The following is a 20255-nucleotide window of genomic DNA, read 5'->3' as shown; positions in this document are numbered from 1 at the left end:
TATATGAAGCCAAAGTCTTGTATATGGATCCAAAGACTTGGTTCCAACCGCCATCAGCCCTCTTGTATGAGGAAAGTGCTATTTCCTTGGAGTTGTTTTTCGTCTCTGACACTTACAATCTTTCCACCTCTTTTTATGCATATATTCCCAGACCTTGAGAAGAGTAATCTGATGAAGTCTCTCACTATCAGCTCATTATCCAGTTATAGGTCTCTATGTCCATTACTGTCTAGTGCAAAAGATGCTCCATTGGGGGCTGAGCTATGCATGGATCTATGAGTATAGCAATAGGTTGTTAGGAGTTGCTTTACAGTTCTTTTCGTTTAGCAAAATATTATTAGTAGTTTCCCCCATGGCCCCTGATAGATCTAGCAGCATGTTTAGTCTCAGTAATGGCTTCAGGTATATATCCATGAGATATAACCTATACCTCAAATCCAATCAAAAAGCAGTTATTTTCCCTAATCTTCATGTCACTATTGCACTGGTGGGCAGGTCATTATGCTAGTTCACAACATTTGTAGCTAGGTGACATTCATGATTACTTTTCTCCTCCAGTAGTGTACATAGTACCCTCCAATGATACCAGTGTTACTCGTAGGGTGAAGGTTCCAGTACAGTACCAGCCCAATTTCACCATGCTCAGTTATGGAATGACTTCCATACCTGTGAATTTTAGAATATCATTTTTCTTAATATGTAAATGATATTCTATTATGAAAGTATACCACATATTCATTCCCCATTCATCAGTTGATGGACATCTCGGCTGTTTCCGTTTCTTAGGTACGGTGAATTGAGCAGCATGAGTGCCTCTATAATAGGATAGAGGCCCTTGGAAAGAGGCTGGGACTGGTATAGTTAGATCATCTCGTAGATAAATTTCTAGCTTTTTAAGAAACCACGACACTGATTGCATACTGCTGCAATAGTTTGATCCCACCAGTGGTGAATTAAGTGTTTTCCCTTTCTCTACATCAATGCCAGAATTTGTATTCATGGCTTTTTTATCATAGCCATTCTGACTTGGGTAAGATGAAATCTCAAAGAAGTTAATTTGAATTTCCCTGATGGCTAAGGATGTTGCACATTAAAAAAAATAATTCTCAGCCATTTGCATTTCATCGTTTGAGAGTTCTCTGATTAGATCCATGCCCTATTTTTAATAGAATATTCATTAATTTTTAATTTTTTGAGTTGTTTGTACATCCAAAAAACTAACTTTGTCAGATATGTGCCTGGATATTCCCCCTTTGGTGGACTGCCTCTTCAATTGAATAATGGTATCTTTTGCACAATCTCACCTCTCAATTTTTGTTCTTAATGCCTATGTTACCACTGTCTTGTTCAGAAATCATTTTCTGTGCCAGTGAGTTCCAGCATCTTCCATACTTTTTCCTCTATCATATTGGGATGCTTGGGTCTTCTGTTGAAGTCCTTCATTCATTTGTAGTTGAGTTTTTAACAGGGTTGAGAGATAAGGACCAGGTTACCTTCTTCTACCTGCAACTATCCAGTGTATCATCAACTTCAATTAAAATGTTGAATAGACACGAGGAGAGTATATATCCTTGTCTTGCTTCTGATTTGAATAGGAGTATTTTGATTTTACTCCATTGAGTAGTGTGGTAGCTGTGTGCTTTCTATATATTCCCTTTATTATGTTAAGATATACCCCCTCTATTCTTATTTTCACCAGGACTTTTATCATGAGTAACTATTTTCTTATGGGGCTTCTCTTAGGGTTTTACTGCTGTGAACAGAAACTAGGACCAAGGCAACTCTTACACAGGACATTTAATTGGGGGTGGCTTATAGGTTCAGAAATTCAGTTCATTATCAAAATGGAAGCATGGCAGTAACCAGGCAGACATGGTGCTGGAGGAGCTGAGAGTTCTACATCTTCATCCAAAGGCAGACAGGAAATGACTGACATCCAGGCAACTAGGAGGAAGGTCTCTTAAAGCCCACCCACACAGTAAGGTATTTCCTCCAAGACCACACCTATTCCAACAAGGCCCCACCTCCAAATAAAATAGTGCCATTCCCTGGGCCAAGTATACTCAAACCACTACATTCCACTCCCTGGCCTCATAGGCTTGTTCAAATATATGCATCTATTGGGACCATACATAATTATAGCATAATGAGAAATACATTTACTCCAACTTAAAAAGTCCCCATAGCAGTCTCAATAATGGTAAAAGTCCAAAGTTCAAAGTCTCTTCTGATACTCATACAGTCACTTAACTTTAATCCTGCATAAAATAAAATAAAAAAGCAGATCTCATACTTCCAACATCACAGGATATGCATTACCATTCCAAAATGTTATAGTGAGAAAATACTGGGACAAATAAGACCAGAAACCAGTCGAGCAAACTCCAACCTGTGCATCTCCGTGTCTGATATCAAAACACTCTTCAAATCTCCAACTCCCTTCATCTTGTTTGACCTTAGCACAATTCTCCTTGGCTGATTCCAGTCTCTGTTAGCTGCTTTCCTCGGCAGACATCCCACCTTCTGGCATGTTGAACATCTTGGGGTCTCCAACGCAACTTCAACCTCACAGCTTCTTGTTCCATGTCTGGGATCCACAAATGGTCTTTGGGGCTCCTCAAAAGGGCTTGCACCACTTCTCCAGCTCTGTAGCACTGTCCTTTGTAGCACCGTAGGCTCTGGTTGACTCTACTTCACTGCTACTGCTGTTTTTGGGAATTATCTCATGGTCCTGGCATCACCAATACACTAGGGTCCTTTGCTGCAACTAGACTTCACCAATAGCCTTTCATAGGCTTTCTTCATTGTGCCAATTTCAACTTCTTTGTATGACCCTTTCACTCCTGGGACATCAACTTCAAGGGAGGCTGCACCTTCACCAATGGCCTTCCCTGGCCTCCCACAGTGCCAAGCCTCAGCTGTTCTCTGTGACCCCTTCATACCTTTAAAGCCAATACCACCTGGATGATTCTGACACATTACCAAGTCCAGGTGTAGCATGCAGTACCACCTTGGCTATTTCTAGAACACAGCTTCTTTGTGCTCTTAGAAAACACTTTCCAGAAAATCTCACTTGAGTGATGCTCATATCTTCTTAATCAATGCTAATTTCTTAGCTCCAGCTAACCAGCATCAATTGTCCCAGTAGTCCCATCTATTTTTTGACTTTAAAACAAGAGCCACATATCCAAAGGTACCAATTTTTACAGGAGCTGGAACATGATCCCCTTGTTCTATTAACACCAACTTTCTGTTTTCCAATTCTCTTATTGCCTAAACTTGGCTGTCCTGGAACTTGTTCTGTAGATTGACCTTGAACTCAGAGATCTGTGTGGTTCTGTCTCCTGAATGATGGGATCAAAGATGTATACCACCAGATCTGCACATAAGCTTTTCTCTACTTGAAAATTTCCGTATACCAGGCAAGCCTTGAACTCATAGATATGCTTGAAACTGTCTCCTGGAATTAAAGGTGTATACCACCATGCTTGGACCTAAGCTTAGCTGGGTGGGATCTTGCCACAAAGTCACCACTGCCTTAATCTGTTTATCTCCATGAACACAGGATTCAGCTCCATTTCACTTCCTGGTGTCCCTTTATTACTTGACCCATACATTTCATCTACATCAGTCCTTAAGCTTTAGGTTAGAGAGTTTTGCTATAGATGTAGCCATGGGATTGGGTTCTTAACTCTGCATTTAGACTGGTTGTAATTTTCGTAATGGTCTCCAAGTATCGCAAAGAGAAATTTTCTTAATGAGAGGTGAATTTATATATTAACTTGTATATAATGTTTGGTGGTCAGTTCTATATGTACATATATATGCATAAACATATACGTGTGTAATAACAATTAGTGAAAAAGAGCTCATGAATTTAAAAGAGAGCAAGAAATGGTTTGAGGTGAAGAACAGAGAAGGGGAAATGATGACCTTATAATAAAAAAACCCAAAGAAATCCTTTTAAAAAATACCTTAATGATACACCAAAAAGTCCTTAAGCAAGAAGTAGTAAATCTCTTTGAAACACTTATTTTTCTCATAATCATATATATCAGACTATGATATAGGAATGAGAAATTTTGTGTAGTATAGTGTTAAAAACATAAGCCTTAAAGTATTATTTACTACTAAATGTTTGCTCTTAACCCTGTGAAATCAAAAGAAATCTGTACAGACTACACTGAGAATGAGTCAAAAGGGAAGGCCAACATGGGGAATAATTGCTGATTTGAGCTTCAGCGGGCACCTCTTATCCTCCACTGACACCATACGTATACATGTACACAATATGAGCCTACAAAGATGCTTTATCCACTGGAGCAAGATGGCATCCTGGTATCTTTTTTTCATGGTTTAAAAAAATTCTTTGGGGCTCAAACTTTCTGTGGACTTTTTCCATGAGTTGTTGTCCATTAAGCACTGTGATTCCTTTCAGTTAGTATTCTGTAAATTTGTCATGTATGGTGTGGATTTAACAAATGGCCAGAAGATATATGAAAGTATTCTGCCTATGCTTATCAGTATTGTTCTTGAGAAAGTAACTTTCTTATGCGTTTTTTCCTTTGAGTTGTAACCTGTGATAGATATAAAACCACCAGTTTATGTTGTGAATGTAGAAAACATATAAAGTATTTTAATGGTATTGCAACTCGTTTTTTATCTGATTTGAACCCTTTGGTTTTGCCTCTTTAGGCAAAGAGGTGATTTTGTGTGGTCTCATAGTTGAGAGAGAGGCAATTGAATCAAGTGATTTCAGTTTCTACATGCTAAGTAGATAGACACAGACTACAGTGTCTTCCTGCTTTTTATTCTCAGGGGAAATGTCTAGTGTGTGACAACTCTCCCTTTTTAGAAGGTCTGGTATCTACGCAGAAACAGCCTGAGTGCCAGAAGACAGAGACCGAATGAAAACCAAATGACAGACACATTCAGAGTCTGTTGCTAGTATTTCATTAAGCTGCAAAGTGAATAATTATATAATAATTATGTTTATTAGACCACAGATGTCTAGCATCTATAAGAACAATGCCTATGTGCAGTTCAAAAACTATACTTTCTATTCTTCATTTTTCAAATGAAGGATGTGCTTCCTAATGTGCCCCACTATCACTCCTTTGCTTACAGAGATGTATTTCCTTTGGTTACAGTGAGAACACACTTCCACATTTCTTTTCTCTCCAGCAGAATGGGAAAATATTTTCTGACCTATGACCTAACTAGAAAATATAATGCCTTTGTCATTTTTATTATGCTTTTTGCTGCACTGTGGGCACATGCAGTAAATCTGAGGCTTTTGGCAGAGTAGAAATTATTCTTTGTCACATCTAAACTAATTGGGTTGAGTAGTTCTTACATGAACTGTTCCACTCCACATGGAAATAGTAGGTCATTTATCTTAAATGAATGAATTGTACTACTTAAACCACAGTGCTATAATAACCCTCCAAAGCCATACTTAAAGAGCAGAGAGATCGTTCCCATAGATGCTACAGATTTCATTTATTTTGCATACAAATACCATTTATCTTGTATTTTAAGTAACACTTATTATGTTGGGTATTACACTTTGATAGATTTTTCAAATTATTTCTACTTTTATTTAACCAAGTATATTTGTAAATTGTGAGAGAGCATTGTGGAATTGTGTGTGCCTGTAAAACCTTGATGGATGAATGCTATCTAGCCATGTATTTTAAATGTCTAAGTATAATCTTTCTGACGTGAATCATAGTGTCTACCAAATAACAAATGTGTTTTCCCCAAGTACTCTGAAATTTCAAATATCTCTATTCCTATTTCATTCAGCAGCAATCTGCAACTTATTTTTTCCCAGAAAATTGAATTTGTTACTGCTTAATATTTTCTACCAGTTTTTTTTAAATTTGGTTTATATTGGCATCAGAGCAGCAATTTACATATTTGGGGATAACAAGAAGGCATGCCAGAAAAAAAGATCAACATAAAATGAAATTTAGAAAAGCTGTTTTCTTTCAACAGCAACTCAAAAGGAAGCTAAGAGACAAGCATCTGGACTGAATGTGTCACTTCTTTCTTTAGGTGAAGTGTGACCAGTACTGGCCGAGCAGAGGCACAGAAACTCACGGGCTGGTCCAGGTGACACTGCTGGATACTGTGGAGCTTGCCACATACTGTGTCCGGACGTTTGCACTTTATAAGGTTTGCCCTTTGTCTTTGTTCTCTTTCCCTGTTTCCTGTTTTTCCTATTATTTAAAGGAACTAAATCCCTAAAGCCTTTTTGCTTAAATCTTGGTCCCACTGGCAGCAGGGAAGAGTGAGATCATTCTTGAGTTTATCATCCAGCCCCCTTTCTCATGGACCAGTATTTTATCAGTCACTATGAAACAAATTTGTGTTCTGAAGAAAGGTTCTCCAAAATGGAAGAACTAATGCTTCCTGTAAATAGGCAGGAGCGCTCTAGATGGTTGCAGCCAGATGGCAGAGTGCTTCTCATGTGACAGGGTTACCTGCCTGAGCCAATACTGATCATTTAGGGATAACTCAGGGCTTGGGTAATGTCCAGGTAATGTGTCTTCAAAGGCTATATCCTAAGAGGGAAGGATTGAGATAGCATATTTTAGCTGTACTCATCAGTAGCTGCTAAGGTTAGAAAGCAGCGTCTGAGCAAGTGTTCCTGTGTCACAGAATGGTTCGAGTGAGAAGAGAGAAGTGAGACAATTCCAGTTCACCGCCTGGCCTGATCATGGTGTTCCAGAGCACCCCACACCTTTCCTAGCTTTCTTACGAAGAGTCAAAACCTGCAATCCTCCTGATGCAGGGCCAATGGTTGTACACTGCAGGTAAGGACCATCGAGAACATTTCGCTTATTTTCAGCCAAAAGGACGAAGGGAGGAAAAAAAGGAAAAAGTTCAATGTGTCTTCTTGAACAAGGGGATTGAATTAAAGCATGGAAGTTTATAAGACAAGAAAGATACATTATGAGCCTACTTATATCGTAAATTAATAGAATAATTTAGGCTACATATTGTAGTATAATAGCCCTCAAAATGGGACCATTGGCAAAAAGTGCAGAATGAAACCTATAAAACTGACCTGCCTGTCTACCTGACAAAGGTTACTGTTAAACAATAGCCTGGAGAATTCCTGAATGGATACCATGTCACCTGATAGAAGCCCGTAATAGAACCAACTTGTATTAGTGACTGACACCTTATAATTTTGAAACTCCTTCATGTGTTACAATGAAATAGAGAAGCTGCATTATTTGAGTAGAGCACTAGTAGCTAGGTATAATGCTCTATTCAACCCATGTCTTGTTACCTGGTTCTAGCTCTGTCACACACAGGAGAGGGGCCTCTAAGGACTGGATATCTCTTGTCATTCTCTACGTGATTGCGAAACATAAAATCATTTTTATTTGTTTGAACAAATGCTTTTATGTAAGGAAAGCCAAGTCTGCTTGTTACTTTCAGAGAATACTCTGTGCTTTTATAGTATAAACCATTTTATAAGCCTCAATCAGCTAATGTAGCTGGTTACGTTGTAGCCCAGTTGGAACACGCTAAACTTGATTATAAAGATCACGTGGGAAGTACACAAAACATTTCCAGATGGAGAAGCAGGAAGTCAGCCTCAAAAGAGAAATGCGGTTCTTATAGGCCTGTGCCAGTAAGAAGCACATCACACACCCATAGCACTCACATAAAAAAAGAGAGGGAAGAAGAGTTATCGTCGCAAAATAATGACAAATTCAGGGAAAGTATTTTGGAAGTTTTTATTAAACAGTTGTATTGTGATTTCTATTATATTAAAATGCCATCTTAGGGCTGGCCAATTGGTTCTGTGGGTAGATGCAATTGCCATCCACATTGAATTTAATCCACATAAATGTAGATGGAAAGAACTGGACCTCAAGGTTGTCTTCTGAGCTCCACCTGCCCATTATGGCTTATGCACACCCCTCTCTAAATACTGATAAATACTTTGTTTGTTTAGGGAAATACTACATTTCCCCCCCTAAATTTATGTTGCTATTTCTGTAAGTTAATGATATAAGAAAAGTCTGGGGTAGAGTAATGACTGAGAGAAGAGACAGAACATTTTGTATGACGGTGCCGTGAACAGCAAGTTAACTCATTTGAATAAACATTCTCTTTTTACTTAAATTGAAACTCAGGAAGTTTATTTTGAAAGCACTGAAGACTATATAGAGAGACACAGTTATGAAGTCACCCAGTCGAACTATTCACCATGATCATGTATTCTTGAATGCCTAAGTTTCTCTTATAATATGCTCAGATATATTTTTCTATATAGAGAAAAAACTGTGATAACTCAGACTACCTTCAATAAACTTATCAAATAGAACCAGGGAGAGTGGTGGAGAACCAAAATGCTCAGGTTCAGTTAGTAATGGACAGGCTGGAAGTAAGGGGGAAAACGTCATAGAGTAAAGAAAAATTATAGCAATTTTTAGAAAAGAATTATCATGCTAGGCTACTGAAATATTTTCGAAGTCAAAAAGGGAGTGAGAAGGGGAACAGAGAGAGTATGAATGTCTGAGGTACTAGATAGAGGTAGCTGTCCTTCAGAAGGAGTGTCACTGTCCTTAGAGAAAAGCTGTTCATTACTCCCCAGCTTTACGCTTTGGTGAAATTTATTGAATTTCCCTTTACCGCTGTTTATTTATAAATATTGCAACATTATTCACAGCATTAAGAATCTTATGATGATGGAATGTCATGTGATGAAATGATTCAAAAGTGTAAGAAAATGTTAAATTATCAACATGTTAACGTAAGTGCACATATAAAACTCTAGATATTTCAAGAATAGCTGAACTATTACTGCAATGACATCATCTTATAATCAGTTGTTAACCTATGTCCAACATATCTAAATAGTAAACAGGCTACTTTTCAAATACTTTTAATATTTTCTACCATTGTGACTTTACCGGATTTTTTCCCTAGTAATAGAGAATATTTTAATGGCCCAAATTAGAGTATATGATTTATAGCATGCAATCTCTGCTTATGGAAGCTTGAAAAGCTTTTAACTTTCAACATGATTCTGTTAAGGGCATATGGAAATTCACACTGGAGTTTTAAGTGCCTTAAAGATGAAGTCTGAACTTTGTATCTTTACTTTCATGTCCCCGTATAAAGAAAGCTGGTTTCAGGTGGTCGTCTCACATAAAAGTAATTTTTAAAATTCTGAGCATATTCTATAAATTCTATGTTCATGTATAAAAAGACTATAAGAATGTTTTATATTTGGTTCTTGCAAGAAATAATTAAGTTGAGATGAAACTGTAATTTCATTGAATCAATTGTAAAACTTTGAACCATGATACTCTCTAGTTATATATTTTGATAACAGGAAAGAATATTTTCTTCATAGGAGATATATATTTATTATATATTATATACAATATATATTATATATTTCCCTTCCTAAACTTGTCTTTTAAATGAAACTGTCTTAAGGTTAATCAAACAAACCTGCTGAAGATCATGTTAATCTTTAAGATTCTGAATTCAATCCAGATTCTAGATCCAAATAGATGAATCCAAGGTCAGATAAGCATTAGCAATGTCTTGGGTATACAAATAGACCATTAAGCAGGGACCTGTTTAAAAGTCACCTGATGAGTAGCACATTTGGTGAAGTGCTTGACTTACAAGCATGAAGAAATGCATTGACTTCCCATAACACTCTTGAATGTGTTGGACTTTGAGGCAGGCAGTTCTGTGAAGGCTTGGTAGTACAAACATGTACTTCCAGCGGGCAGAGTGCAGAGACAGGAGTTTCTCTAGAGACTGCTGGCCAGTCAGTCTCGTTTATTTAGTGAGCTCCCAGATAATGATAGGCAATGTCTCAAAGGAGACAAATAGGATTTCTAAGGATGACTTTGAAGTTGTCCTCGGGACTCTACACACACATATTTGTGTGTGTGTGTGTGTGTGTGTGTGTGTGTGTGTGTGTGTGTGTGTGGTATGTACACACACACACACACATATATATATATGTATATATATCTACATATACATGTGCACAAACACATATGCTTATGAAAGTGTACACATGTATGTACACATACATTTAAAAATGACACATTTTGTGTTGGAAAGAATTTTTAAAGCCAATCTTCATGTTAGTTTTCAACTTGGCATATAACAATGAAATCAAATGACTTAGGTCTTATTTACTGCATAACTGTCTATATTTAAAACCCACATGAAATTGATGGAAATAGCCTTCTCATGGTCAAAAGTCTTGCAAATATCGCATATAAAACAATCCGTGGCCAAAAGATGCTACCAATGCTGTAAAAATTTGTTGTGAACATTTAAAACCACCCATTCTAGGCTCCATCCAAAGTCCTCATGTCCTATTCACCTGGGCAGAGGCCACATTCTTGCCAAATGTGATAGTTCTGTAATGATTGCAATCTGAAAGAAGAGACTGGGATTTTCCATAAACCTGGAAATTTTGTTTTCACTTGTAAAATTATACCATCATCTCTAGATAAAAAGGTGGATAGAATATATAAATTATGTGGGTTTTTTTCCCTCAGTCATTTTAAGGTGAGGGGAAACAATTATGCCATGTGCAATTTGGGATCCCAGTCCTTGTTCTTAACATAAAAACTATTCTACATAAAACTCACATGTTTAAATGAATTAAGCCACAGAGTGATACAAAGCAAGATGTTGAGTCCTCAATATTGACTGTATAAATTTTATAAGAGATTATAATTATGCCAAACGGCAGCAGTAGAAGGAATTGTTTCCTCACTCCCTCCTCTGCCAACCCCCACCCCTCCTGACACACACAAAGTATAAAAGTGAAAGTGAAGAAAGCGTTTGGAGTGGAGTAGTTCTCTAGTTGCCTAGTAAAGTAGAAATTCTTTTGGAAAACCACTATAGCCTAAAGCCATGAGGCCCATGGCGTAAGATGCTGATTTCACAGTTGTGCATCAGGTCTGTATCATTACTGTCCCTGCAGTGGGACTAGAATTGTCATTTCCACTCCCTGTGCAGGTAGAGCAAGGGGCTCACTTTTATGTAAGAATATAGTTACCTGAAGATTGTCACCCCACCATCTATTTGATCTGATAGGTCAATATTATCACTGTCCTGGCTCTGGAGTGGGACAAATTGAGAATTGGAAAGTTAAAAGATTTACTGATACTGAGTGCCCAACTGGAAGCAAAGTCTGGAAGAGAATCTATGTTTTCTCATTTTAAGTTTTTTGCTCTCTCTGGGCACCTTTAAGGGTTTTCTGTTCAGCAGTGGTATTTCCTTCCAAGTATTATTTATATATTAAATGAGAGAGTACGTGTAAATATATAAATTAGTCAGATACTGGCCACATAAAAACAAGTAAGGCAGGCATGGTGGTGTACTCACATAGTACAGGCAGGTAGATCTTGGACTTTGAGGCGAGCCTAGATTTTATAGTAAGGTCCAAGTCAGCCAGGGTTATACATTCTCAAAAAAGTCAAACAACAGCAACAAAAATATAACTAAATGTTTACAATTACTGATGTTTTATAATTATTTTATCTTACTACTATAGAATACTGTCTATTGTTAATAGTATATATTTTCAGAAAATTAAGAAAGAGTTCTAAGCAATGTGTGATTAGAAACTGTATTTGAGAACATTCATTCACCTTGATTGGCAAATACATAACACTTTACATATATAATAATAATTGTATTCTACTTTGAATTTCACCCAGAAGAATGGGTCATGACTATAAGACAAGAAATCCCAACTCCAAAACTATTGACACATTATATCACATGACTATTCTTGTTAAAGTCTTTCTATACAGGTCAGGCAGCCAACAAACCCTTCACCTATGCCCACTAAGTGAGAATAGTACACTTCTCCCATTTTTGACTGTCAAAAGTTTCCTCCAATATTGCCAAATGTCCTCCGCCATGTAAAAATCACCTCTAGCTGAGAGACCACTGCGATATTTATGGTCATGAATAAATTCCAAAACCTTTCATTTTCTACAAAATTTCCTTGGCAGGTATCCCCCTTCTAAATATTTGGAGAAGTCGTTATGAGATCTGCTTTAATAATTGCCTTTCAAAGCATAGTCAGAAGAAGACTCATTACTCGGCTCATCAACAGCTCTCTAGCACACAAAAAAAGTTCTTGGCACAGGAAAAAAATCAAACGTTAAAGACAAAGATGTCCCACCATTAGTGAATTCAAAGAAACAGGCCACCTGCTCTTTACTGCCAGGAAAGAGTTCCAGAAATATTTTTGCACCATGGCAGAATTGCTGCAATAAATCTTCAGCCCCCCAAGGTGGCTTCTGTTAAGGTCCATGTTCTTTGCAGGTGACAAATGCTAGTCTGTTTTGCCAGGGCACCATTCTCACTGCTTTGTGTTCATGCTTTTTGTGACAGCCAGCATTTTGGTAGTTCAACACAATAAGTCCAGGAGCGTGGTGTGTGGGGCATGGCTTAGAGACTTTCCCTTTTTCACTGTTAAGAAGAAGCCAATGATAACAGACATGATGAATGGAAGGAAAGATAATCATATTGTCAAACCCTACCCTAATCTCTAAGGCTGTTTAAATCTCTCACCTCTGATAAGGGGAGAATATATTTCTACATAGTTCACTATTTTTAAATGACAGACTGTTGCTGTTTTTCAAGAAATACTTGAACATTTTCCTTCATGTACTCTAAAATGTCCCTGTAAGTGGTTGGGATAGTCTCTTTTTGTCTCTCTTCCTAGCCTACTTTCTTGGCACCTTTCCCCCTCCTTCCATATGCCCTTTGGTTTGTCAGGAAAGAGTCCATAGTTAAGTCTGTTCTCAGTGCACAGCAATATCCATGCAGTTCATGATGCTTAGCATCAAAGCATAGAGATGATCTAGATGGGGTTGATGAGCCAGGCTGACAACTGAGCCTTCCCACCATGAAGACTAGGAATAAAAACATGTTTAGAGTCCTTTTCAACTTCTGAAAGGAGATCTTGGGAAATAGTCATTTTGAGAAACTGTTTTTCACTTTGCTTTTGTTTTGGTTTAGACTGGTTTTGACTATTGAATTATATTTTAAAAATTAGAACCATGGGGTTGGGGATTTAGCTCAGTGGTAGAGCGCTTGCCTAGGAAGCGCAAGGCCCTGGGTTCAATCCCCAGCTCCAAAAAAAAGAACCAAAAAAAAAAATTAGAACCATATTTTTATTTCTGGTTCAGCTATGTGCCTTAGGACTTTGCAATCTGTCTGAACCAAACGGCATCCTTATCTGTTAAACACTGGTGCCTGCAGATACCAACCAAAAGCTGGAGGCAGACAACCCCAGCGTGGGTCTCCCTGCTCTGCAGGCTTCTTCAGTGTGAAGCACACACAGGCTTTCTGCTCCTCCCTCCAGAACTCACTGTCCTTCATAGTCAGCTGGGACATCTAAGGTCTGGGTGGCGCCCTGCCTTTCATTTTAGGAGTGAAGGCATCGGGATGGCAGGGACTAGTGGCCAAGGCTTCCACTGTGATCCTCTGTTCAGGCAAGTTACACTCTGGCCAGATTCAAGCTGCAGAGAAACGGAAGCTAGCTCTGCCAGAGAAGCCGTTTGCAATTGAGTTGATTGTACCTTTAAGTCCTAAGCTGTTGACCTTCATCTGCTGAGCTCCCAGGGCCCTTCTTCAGTCTGATCAATCTAAGGTAACATGGCTTTTCTTCATGGTTGGATGAGGTGAATAGCGTCTAAGCCTACTCCAGAATACAAGCTGGCATGTGATATGGATGCAAAGGAAAACAATACCAAAACCTCCATTTAATTTTTTTCCTAACTACTGTCTGATCATTTTCCCAGACTTGTCACTTTGTGGGTGAAAAAAAATGTACAGTCTCATCTTCTCTTGGCCTATTTGAAAAAGGGTTTCCTGTGTATGCTCTTGTAATTCAGAATTTACTGGGCTAATGGGCCTCTTCAGAAAATAAAAAACGTAGAAATGTGATGATTCATATTGAATCTAACATATCAATTCCCTACATGCTCTACATGTTTTATGTTTTGGGGGCAAGGGACTGTTTGTTTCTTTGCTGTAACTTACAGAAATGGAAAACAAAATGAGGCCCAGCAGATCTGACAGCATACCTGAAGACTGTCAGGCAAGTCTTAAAACTGCTAGGCCGGGGTTGGGGATTTAGCTCAGTGGTAGAGCGCTTGCCTAGCAAGCGCAAGGCCCTGGGTTCGGTCCCCAGCTCCGAAAAAAAAAAAAGAAAAAAGAAGAAGAAAAAAAAGAAAAAAGAAAAAAAAAACTGCTAGGCCACCACATTTCCGAGCGCATTAAGGTCTTTTACATTTTTTTCTAGATTAATTTGATTAAAGAGTCCCTTGACTTGTTCCTAGATGCATTAAGAAAATAGCCAGAGAGCATACAGGTAATGAGAGCTGTTATGATCGGTTACAATAAGATGGTTGAAGTGTATAATTTGGATGCATTTATGCCAATTAAGTGTCACAGTCTTCAAGTCCATGACTAACGGAAAGAAGAAGTAGTGGGTGGCCAGCCTGGATGCTTCAGGCACCTGGGTGGTCAGGGCACCTTGTTGCCTTGCTGGCTAAGGAAGGTTGCCAGAAGGAGCCGGGAAGGCTGTGACAGACAAATGCATCCTGCTTTATAAGCATCCCTAGGGCCATGATTGTGGAAACTGCTCCAGGCCATTCAAAATGACTGTGGATGTTATCTTGGCAGCCCTGCTGTGATGTGCAGTGACTGCCCTGTGTATCCTCCACTCCCACTGGAGTGCTAGCACAGTTGTGCCATGGCCTGACTATGAGTTTTTAGTGTCCATATGCCTGGGAGGCTCATTAGCCACAATTTCCTCATCCTAGGATCCAGCCAAGTGCAACAGATGCTGTTGTTACCTCCTCTATTGAATAAAGTTGGGAGGGAAGAGAGAAGGAAATTTGTCAATAGTATTTTCCATTGGAACCAAAATAAGCACCATGTGTGTGTGTGGTATATCATCCAATAGGATGCCATGTGCCAAATCCTCATTTTGTGTTACACAAAAACAGATAATAATCTGCCCCTGTATTTTTAACATTATGAAAACGAGGGGTTTTTTTCCATTTTATTATAGATATGTTACAGTTGTAGGCATTTAATCATCATAGTTTGGATTTCTGTTATTTTTGTTCTTGCAAATTCTTTGATTCTGAACATGTCACCTTCTGAAGTCACTTTTATTTCCCTCACATACTTGCAGTACCAAATCTAGCTGTGTGAAACCCCGAAGGTATTCACTGAAATAAACAAATGTTTAGCAAGTAGTTTTAAGCCCTTTGCCTTAATAAGTAGCATTAACAAGTAGCAATGTGTTGACAAAATACAGTCTCAGCATGCAATTCTGTTTGTTGAAATTAATGAAATGACTTCAAAGTCAGTATAGATGCTTTCAGAAGTCGAGAACCCTGAGTGTGTACATAGACTCTGCGCTGAAAAGCAACCAACTAGAGATGAATTAAACAAAAAAATATGCTTCTTTTGGGACACAGAAGCTACCTGGGGGAGGGGTGTCTCATCACTACTAAATGACTGATACTCCTTGTATCTGTCAGTTACCGAGGCAATGACATGAATGGTTTCGCCCCTGCCATTTTCTCCTTAGCCTTGCTTGAATGCATTGGGAGCTTGCCTTCCAGGACTGGAACAGAGGATCAACAGCCTCCTAATCATATCCCCTACCACACCAAAGCAAGCTCCTTTGTCACCTTAGGAAATATGTTAAACTGCAGAAGGAAAGATCTTTTCATCTCCTGTGGAACTCTTGCCTGACTGGGCACTTGGGGTTTTTTTTTTTGTTTATTTTTTTTCCATTCAGACTCATACTCTGAAGAGTTCTGATTGGGAGAGATGTGAGGAAGGAGGCCTTGCACTCTAGTTCTTCTCATTTTATTTGTTATTTGTTTTTGTCATGCTGTGTATCCAAGCCAGGGCCACATCCATATAAGACCAGCACTCTCTGCCTTGTCTTGACGACTCAGTTAAGTCCCCATAATTCTCTGTAATTTTGTGGTTCTCTAATCATAAAGAACAGGGGTAAAGGGCCAAACTCCTTTATGTTCCCAAGGGAAAACTTATTTTAAGATTTAGCCCATCTCTGATATAAATACCAGTTTTTTGTGTTTTCAGGTTACATAATCTTATAATAAAGTTCAGGCTGAATAATCATGAGTATAAGGAATGAGTACACAAAGCACATGTAGCCTTGATTGGTTATAAATTGCACCAAGAGTCAGGAGTGTTACATTTTGGTATGTCTAGAATAGACCTATAACTCCACATATAGGCTGACTCACGTGGTCAGGGACCTTAAGGAAAATCAAATTATTCCATGAGAAGTTCATGTACACTAAAGCATTTCTAAATGTAAAGTGATAAAAAGCTCTTGTATCTAAAAGCTGTAATTTTCAGTGCCCTAATAAAAATACCATTGTTTCATGATTTCTATGATTTGATTTTCAGGATATAATTGCATCCATAAACTAGTAAGATATTAGACTCTCTATACATACATGGCATGAACTTGTTAGGCTTCTCACCTGAGCTTCTCTGCTGCCTTAGGGAAATAGCAGTCTAGTATTTGCCAGTGGCATGTTCCCCACAAGGAAATCTAGATAAATATATTACTTTAATTTATTTTCTACTTTGACGATCAGGGTGGCTGTGAACTTTCATTTTATGAGAGCCTTGAATAAGAAATTTTTGTTTTGCTGAAGAAAACAGCATCCACCTGCCCTTGAATTTCTAAGGCATCAGTTACTCCATCCATCTTAAAAACCCACCTTCTCAATCTTCACCTAACTCTGCCTCTAATCAATTGAGCAGGGAATATTGCTCAGCCTAGAGCCACAAACACTCCTTTTGTCTGAAAACTCAGACCCAATAATGTTCTAAACCACAGACATTTTTTATAACCTGTGTTTAACATTTCTCTTTTGTGTGTCTGAAAATGATTGACCTGGTTTCAGACTATTTTCTTATGTGCTACAGCCTGAAATACACTTGTTATCTTGGTTCAATTAAACTCAAACTTATTGGTTTGTGAAGTACAATAGTTAAAGCTCCCAGCTTAGCAAAACCTTTCCAGAATTCAGTAAGAAGCTCCTACGATGCACTCCAGCTCTAAGCCATGGATATGAGTACGTTCATTCTTAACGTTTATATTTCCTGAAGGCTTAGAATAAACATGTATAAAAATCTGAGGTGATGATTGTACATGGAAGTCATTTTCAGAATAAATCCCCCATGGCATACAAATGTAGGAATGTCTGCCAGTTTCCCAAAGATACCGTGATGTATTTTTGAAGGTTTCTGCCTGCCTCTGCACAGGCAGCTGCATCAAGTAGCACAATGGAATTCTTGCCTACACTCTAGGTCCAGGTAAAACTTCACCACTTTTCAATCTGGCCATGATACAAGAAGTTTCCATCCTTCCTGAACCACTTGTAGATCCAACCATAACTTCATTACTACCACTTTGCTGGTGGAGACCCTACATTTAGAGAGAGATGTTTTACTACCCTGTTGTAGACATTTTCAAGTGGATTTCAATTTCAAATTGAGAGACTATGAGCATGTACTTCCCAGTTTCAATTACCAACATTTCCCGCAGTGCTTGCTAAACGGCAATTCATTTTCTATTTTTTAAAGAAGCTTATTATATAATTGCCATTCACCATTTGGGATTTTAATATCCTGAACAGCCTTATCTTGAGTAAGTGTCCTCTTTCCATGTCCACGTTTAGGATAAATTAGACCACGCATTACTAACTTGTCAACTCCGGGTGGGATGCATTTAAGTTAGATCGTCTATACCTCTGTAATCTGATACTTACACTACTTTGGCAAGATGAAGCCGAAAGATATGTTTAAAAATAATCTCACTGTATTGAAACCACCTCCATCTTTGCAGAGCTTATACCTAAAACCATCCTTGGCAACACTTAGCTTGCAAGCACTCTTTTTTTTTTAATTCAGCACTTTTATTTTTAAGTTAACTGTTACATTTGTGTGGTCAGTTATGGCAGCTCCCACCATTCCCTGTTACCTAACATCCTATATTTTGCACTACCCTGCTAAAATGTCTGCTTTTAATCTGTGAAAGAGGAGCTCTATTAGGAATGGCTTGCTACTTGATTTGGAAGAAGGAAAGACAAAAGGTGTTAAATTTTCCAATCGGAACTCTGACTATTTCCCAACCACTCATTAGCATATATAATCCGATCAATAATTTTTATACCTTTTCTGGCTTTTACAAGAACTGGAGGAAAACCTATGGAGAAATACAATAAAAAACAAAATAACAAAAACAAAGACAGTATAAGAAAACAACTTACTCCAGCATTTAGAACACTTCATCAATATATGTACACATTCTGAGTTCTTAATAACAGTGATTGGATGCATGCAATTTCTATAGTTGAATAGATATATGTAAAATAAGTGATTTCATTACAGTAAGATTTCTGGATTCTATAAAACAATGGTTTATTTTATGAACCCCCAAGAATGCCATTCTAATATGTAGACAATCATGAAACAATATTTTCATCATTGGAATTCTTTGGCTTATATCAAATAAGACCATAGGAACTAGAGAGTGTAATTGGAAAAAATTAGTTGGCAATTCTTAATAAGTTTGTTTTTCAATAATGATCAGTCTTTATTAAAACTAATGTGTATGGAGTTCCAAGCTTCGTAGTTGGGCATGAAATTATGTGGCATGCCCTCCAAAGGAAATAGACTAGAAAAGTAGAAGTAATCAGAAGAATTCTTGCTTCATGAGCCAAGAGTGGGTCAGGTAGAGATAACACAGATTAAAACAGATCACCCTTTAAAATCTATACAATTAACAGGAACTTCAAATATATATATACTATGTATATTATATATATTATATAATATGTATATTATATATAATATGTATATTATATATATATTAGATTTATCATCTTTTACATTTACAACTGAAAGCTTATGGGGAATATAAGTTAGAATCAACCACAAACTTAATGCATTTGAAGCAACTTAAGTTTAGAGTCCTTCTACAACTTTATCAATATTTTTCACTTTTTCCAGTTTTTTTCACCTTCATTTAATTCAACCTACTTTTGGGAGGGATAATAGGACACATATTAATATATTACAAAGCACTTGACTTAGCTTTTAAAGGAACAAAATCACGTTCCTTCATATATATGGCTTCTCTGGTCATTAAATAGTTCAACTGTGTAATTAAAGTATCTGATTCCTATGGAGTAAGTGCTTTGATAGTACAAAAGAGGACACTCTAAGAAACTGTCTGCATGCCTTGAGCTGTAGTATAGTAAGCCAAGGGACCTGGAGGAAAGGGAGTGATTGCGTTAGTTATTAAACTCTGTGTATGAGATTCATTGACGTATACGAAGCCTTGGGCACATGGAAATGAATGAAAGGCTAACCAAACAGTAAACACTACATGAGCACAATCAAAACCCAACTCAAGCAGAGCTTTGCTTTTATTCCAGTCTCCATCAGTTCACCTTTCCTTCTTTTCATTGTTTTCCCATCTACAAGAAGTTCTAGTTTCACAAAAATGTCTGTTTCTTGACATGTCAGAGCCAGCTACAGATTGTAGAACATGGATTGTAAGAGTTAATGATTCCGTAGATTAGGCTGGAGCCTAAAATACTGCATTTTGAACAAATTTCCCAAAAGACCCTGGTATCAGGGTTCATGTTTAGAAACATTACATGAAATCATGTCTAAGTTCCCCTCCAAATGCAAAGTCTGCCTCAAGTTTATGTTATATTTTTCCCTTTGGAATGACAGAAGCCATTAAATAAAGTAGAATATTGATTCTTTAAATATCATTAATATAAGCCATGAAGTGATAGAAATATTGATCCGCTTAGCCTCTGTGTCAACTAATTTAACAAACTAAATTCTTTAGTCTTCAGTCCTTGGGCAAAGGAGAGTAAGAAGGTGCGCATTTACTGAGGATCTGTTGTGTGAAGTACATTTGCCATTGCGGCCCTTCTGTAGCAAGGCTCAAGCGGAGCATCTCCTTTCCTTGGGGAGAAAGCAGAAGGAAGGAAGTCAAGTAGGTGGCGCATCATTGCATGGCTAGCAGGAGGAAGGCACAGATCCCGAGTGTGAAGTCCACTCTATGGAAAGATAAAATCTGCCATGCTAACTCTCAGAAAATGGGTGTGCCATATTAGAGACTGTTTGCCCTGCCGTCT

At 37.9% G+C, this 20255-nt stretch overlaps 1 protein-coding gene across 45 annotated transcripts in view; it reads left to right on the top strand.

Moving 5' to 3' along the window:
• Ptprd (protein tyrosine phosphatase, receptor type, D) overlaps positions 1 to 20255 on the top strand; it is a 2322278-nt gene that overhangs the window by 2275155 nt on the left and 26868 nt on the right. For all 45 annotated transcript variants that reach the window (XM_063288539.1, XM_063288540.1, XM_039111462.2 and 42 more), the window contains 2 exons: positions 6061 to 6180; positions 6667 to 6821. In XM_063288539.1, coding sequence (XP_063144609.1) covers positions 6061 to 6180; positions 6667 to 6821 — 275 coding nt within the window. The remainder of the gene's footprint in view (positions 1 to 6060; positions 6181 to 6666; positions 6822 to 20255) is intronic.

This window comes from Rattus norvegicus, chromosome 5, assembly GCF_036323735.1.
Source record: "Rattus norvegicus strain BN/NHsdMcwi chromosome 5, GRCr8, whole genome shotgun sequence".
Taxonomy (NCBI): Eukaryota; Metazoa; Chordata; class Mammalia; order Rodentia; family Muridae; genus Rattus; species Rattus norvegicus.
The sequence above is the reverse complement of the archived record's forward strand: the minus strand, read 5'-3'. Positions and strand labels throughout refer to the sequence as shown.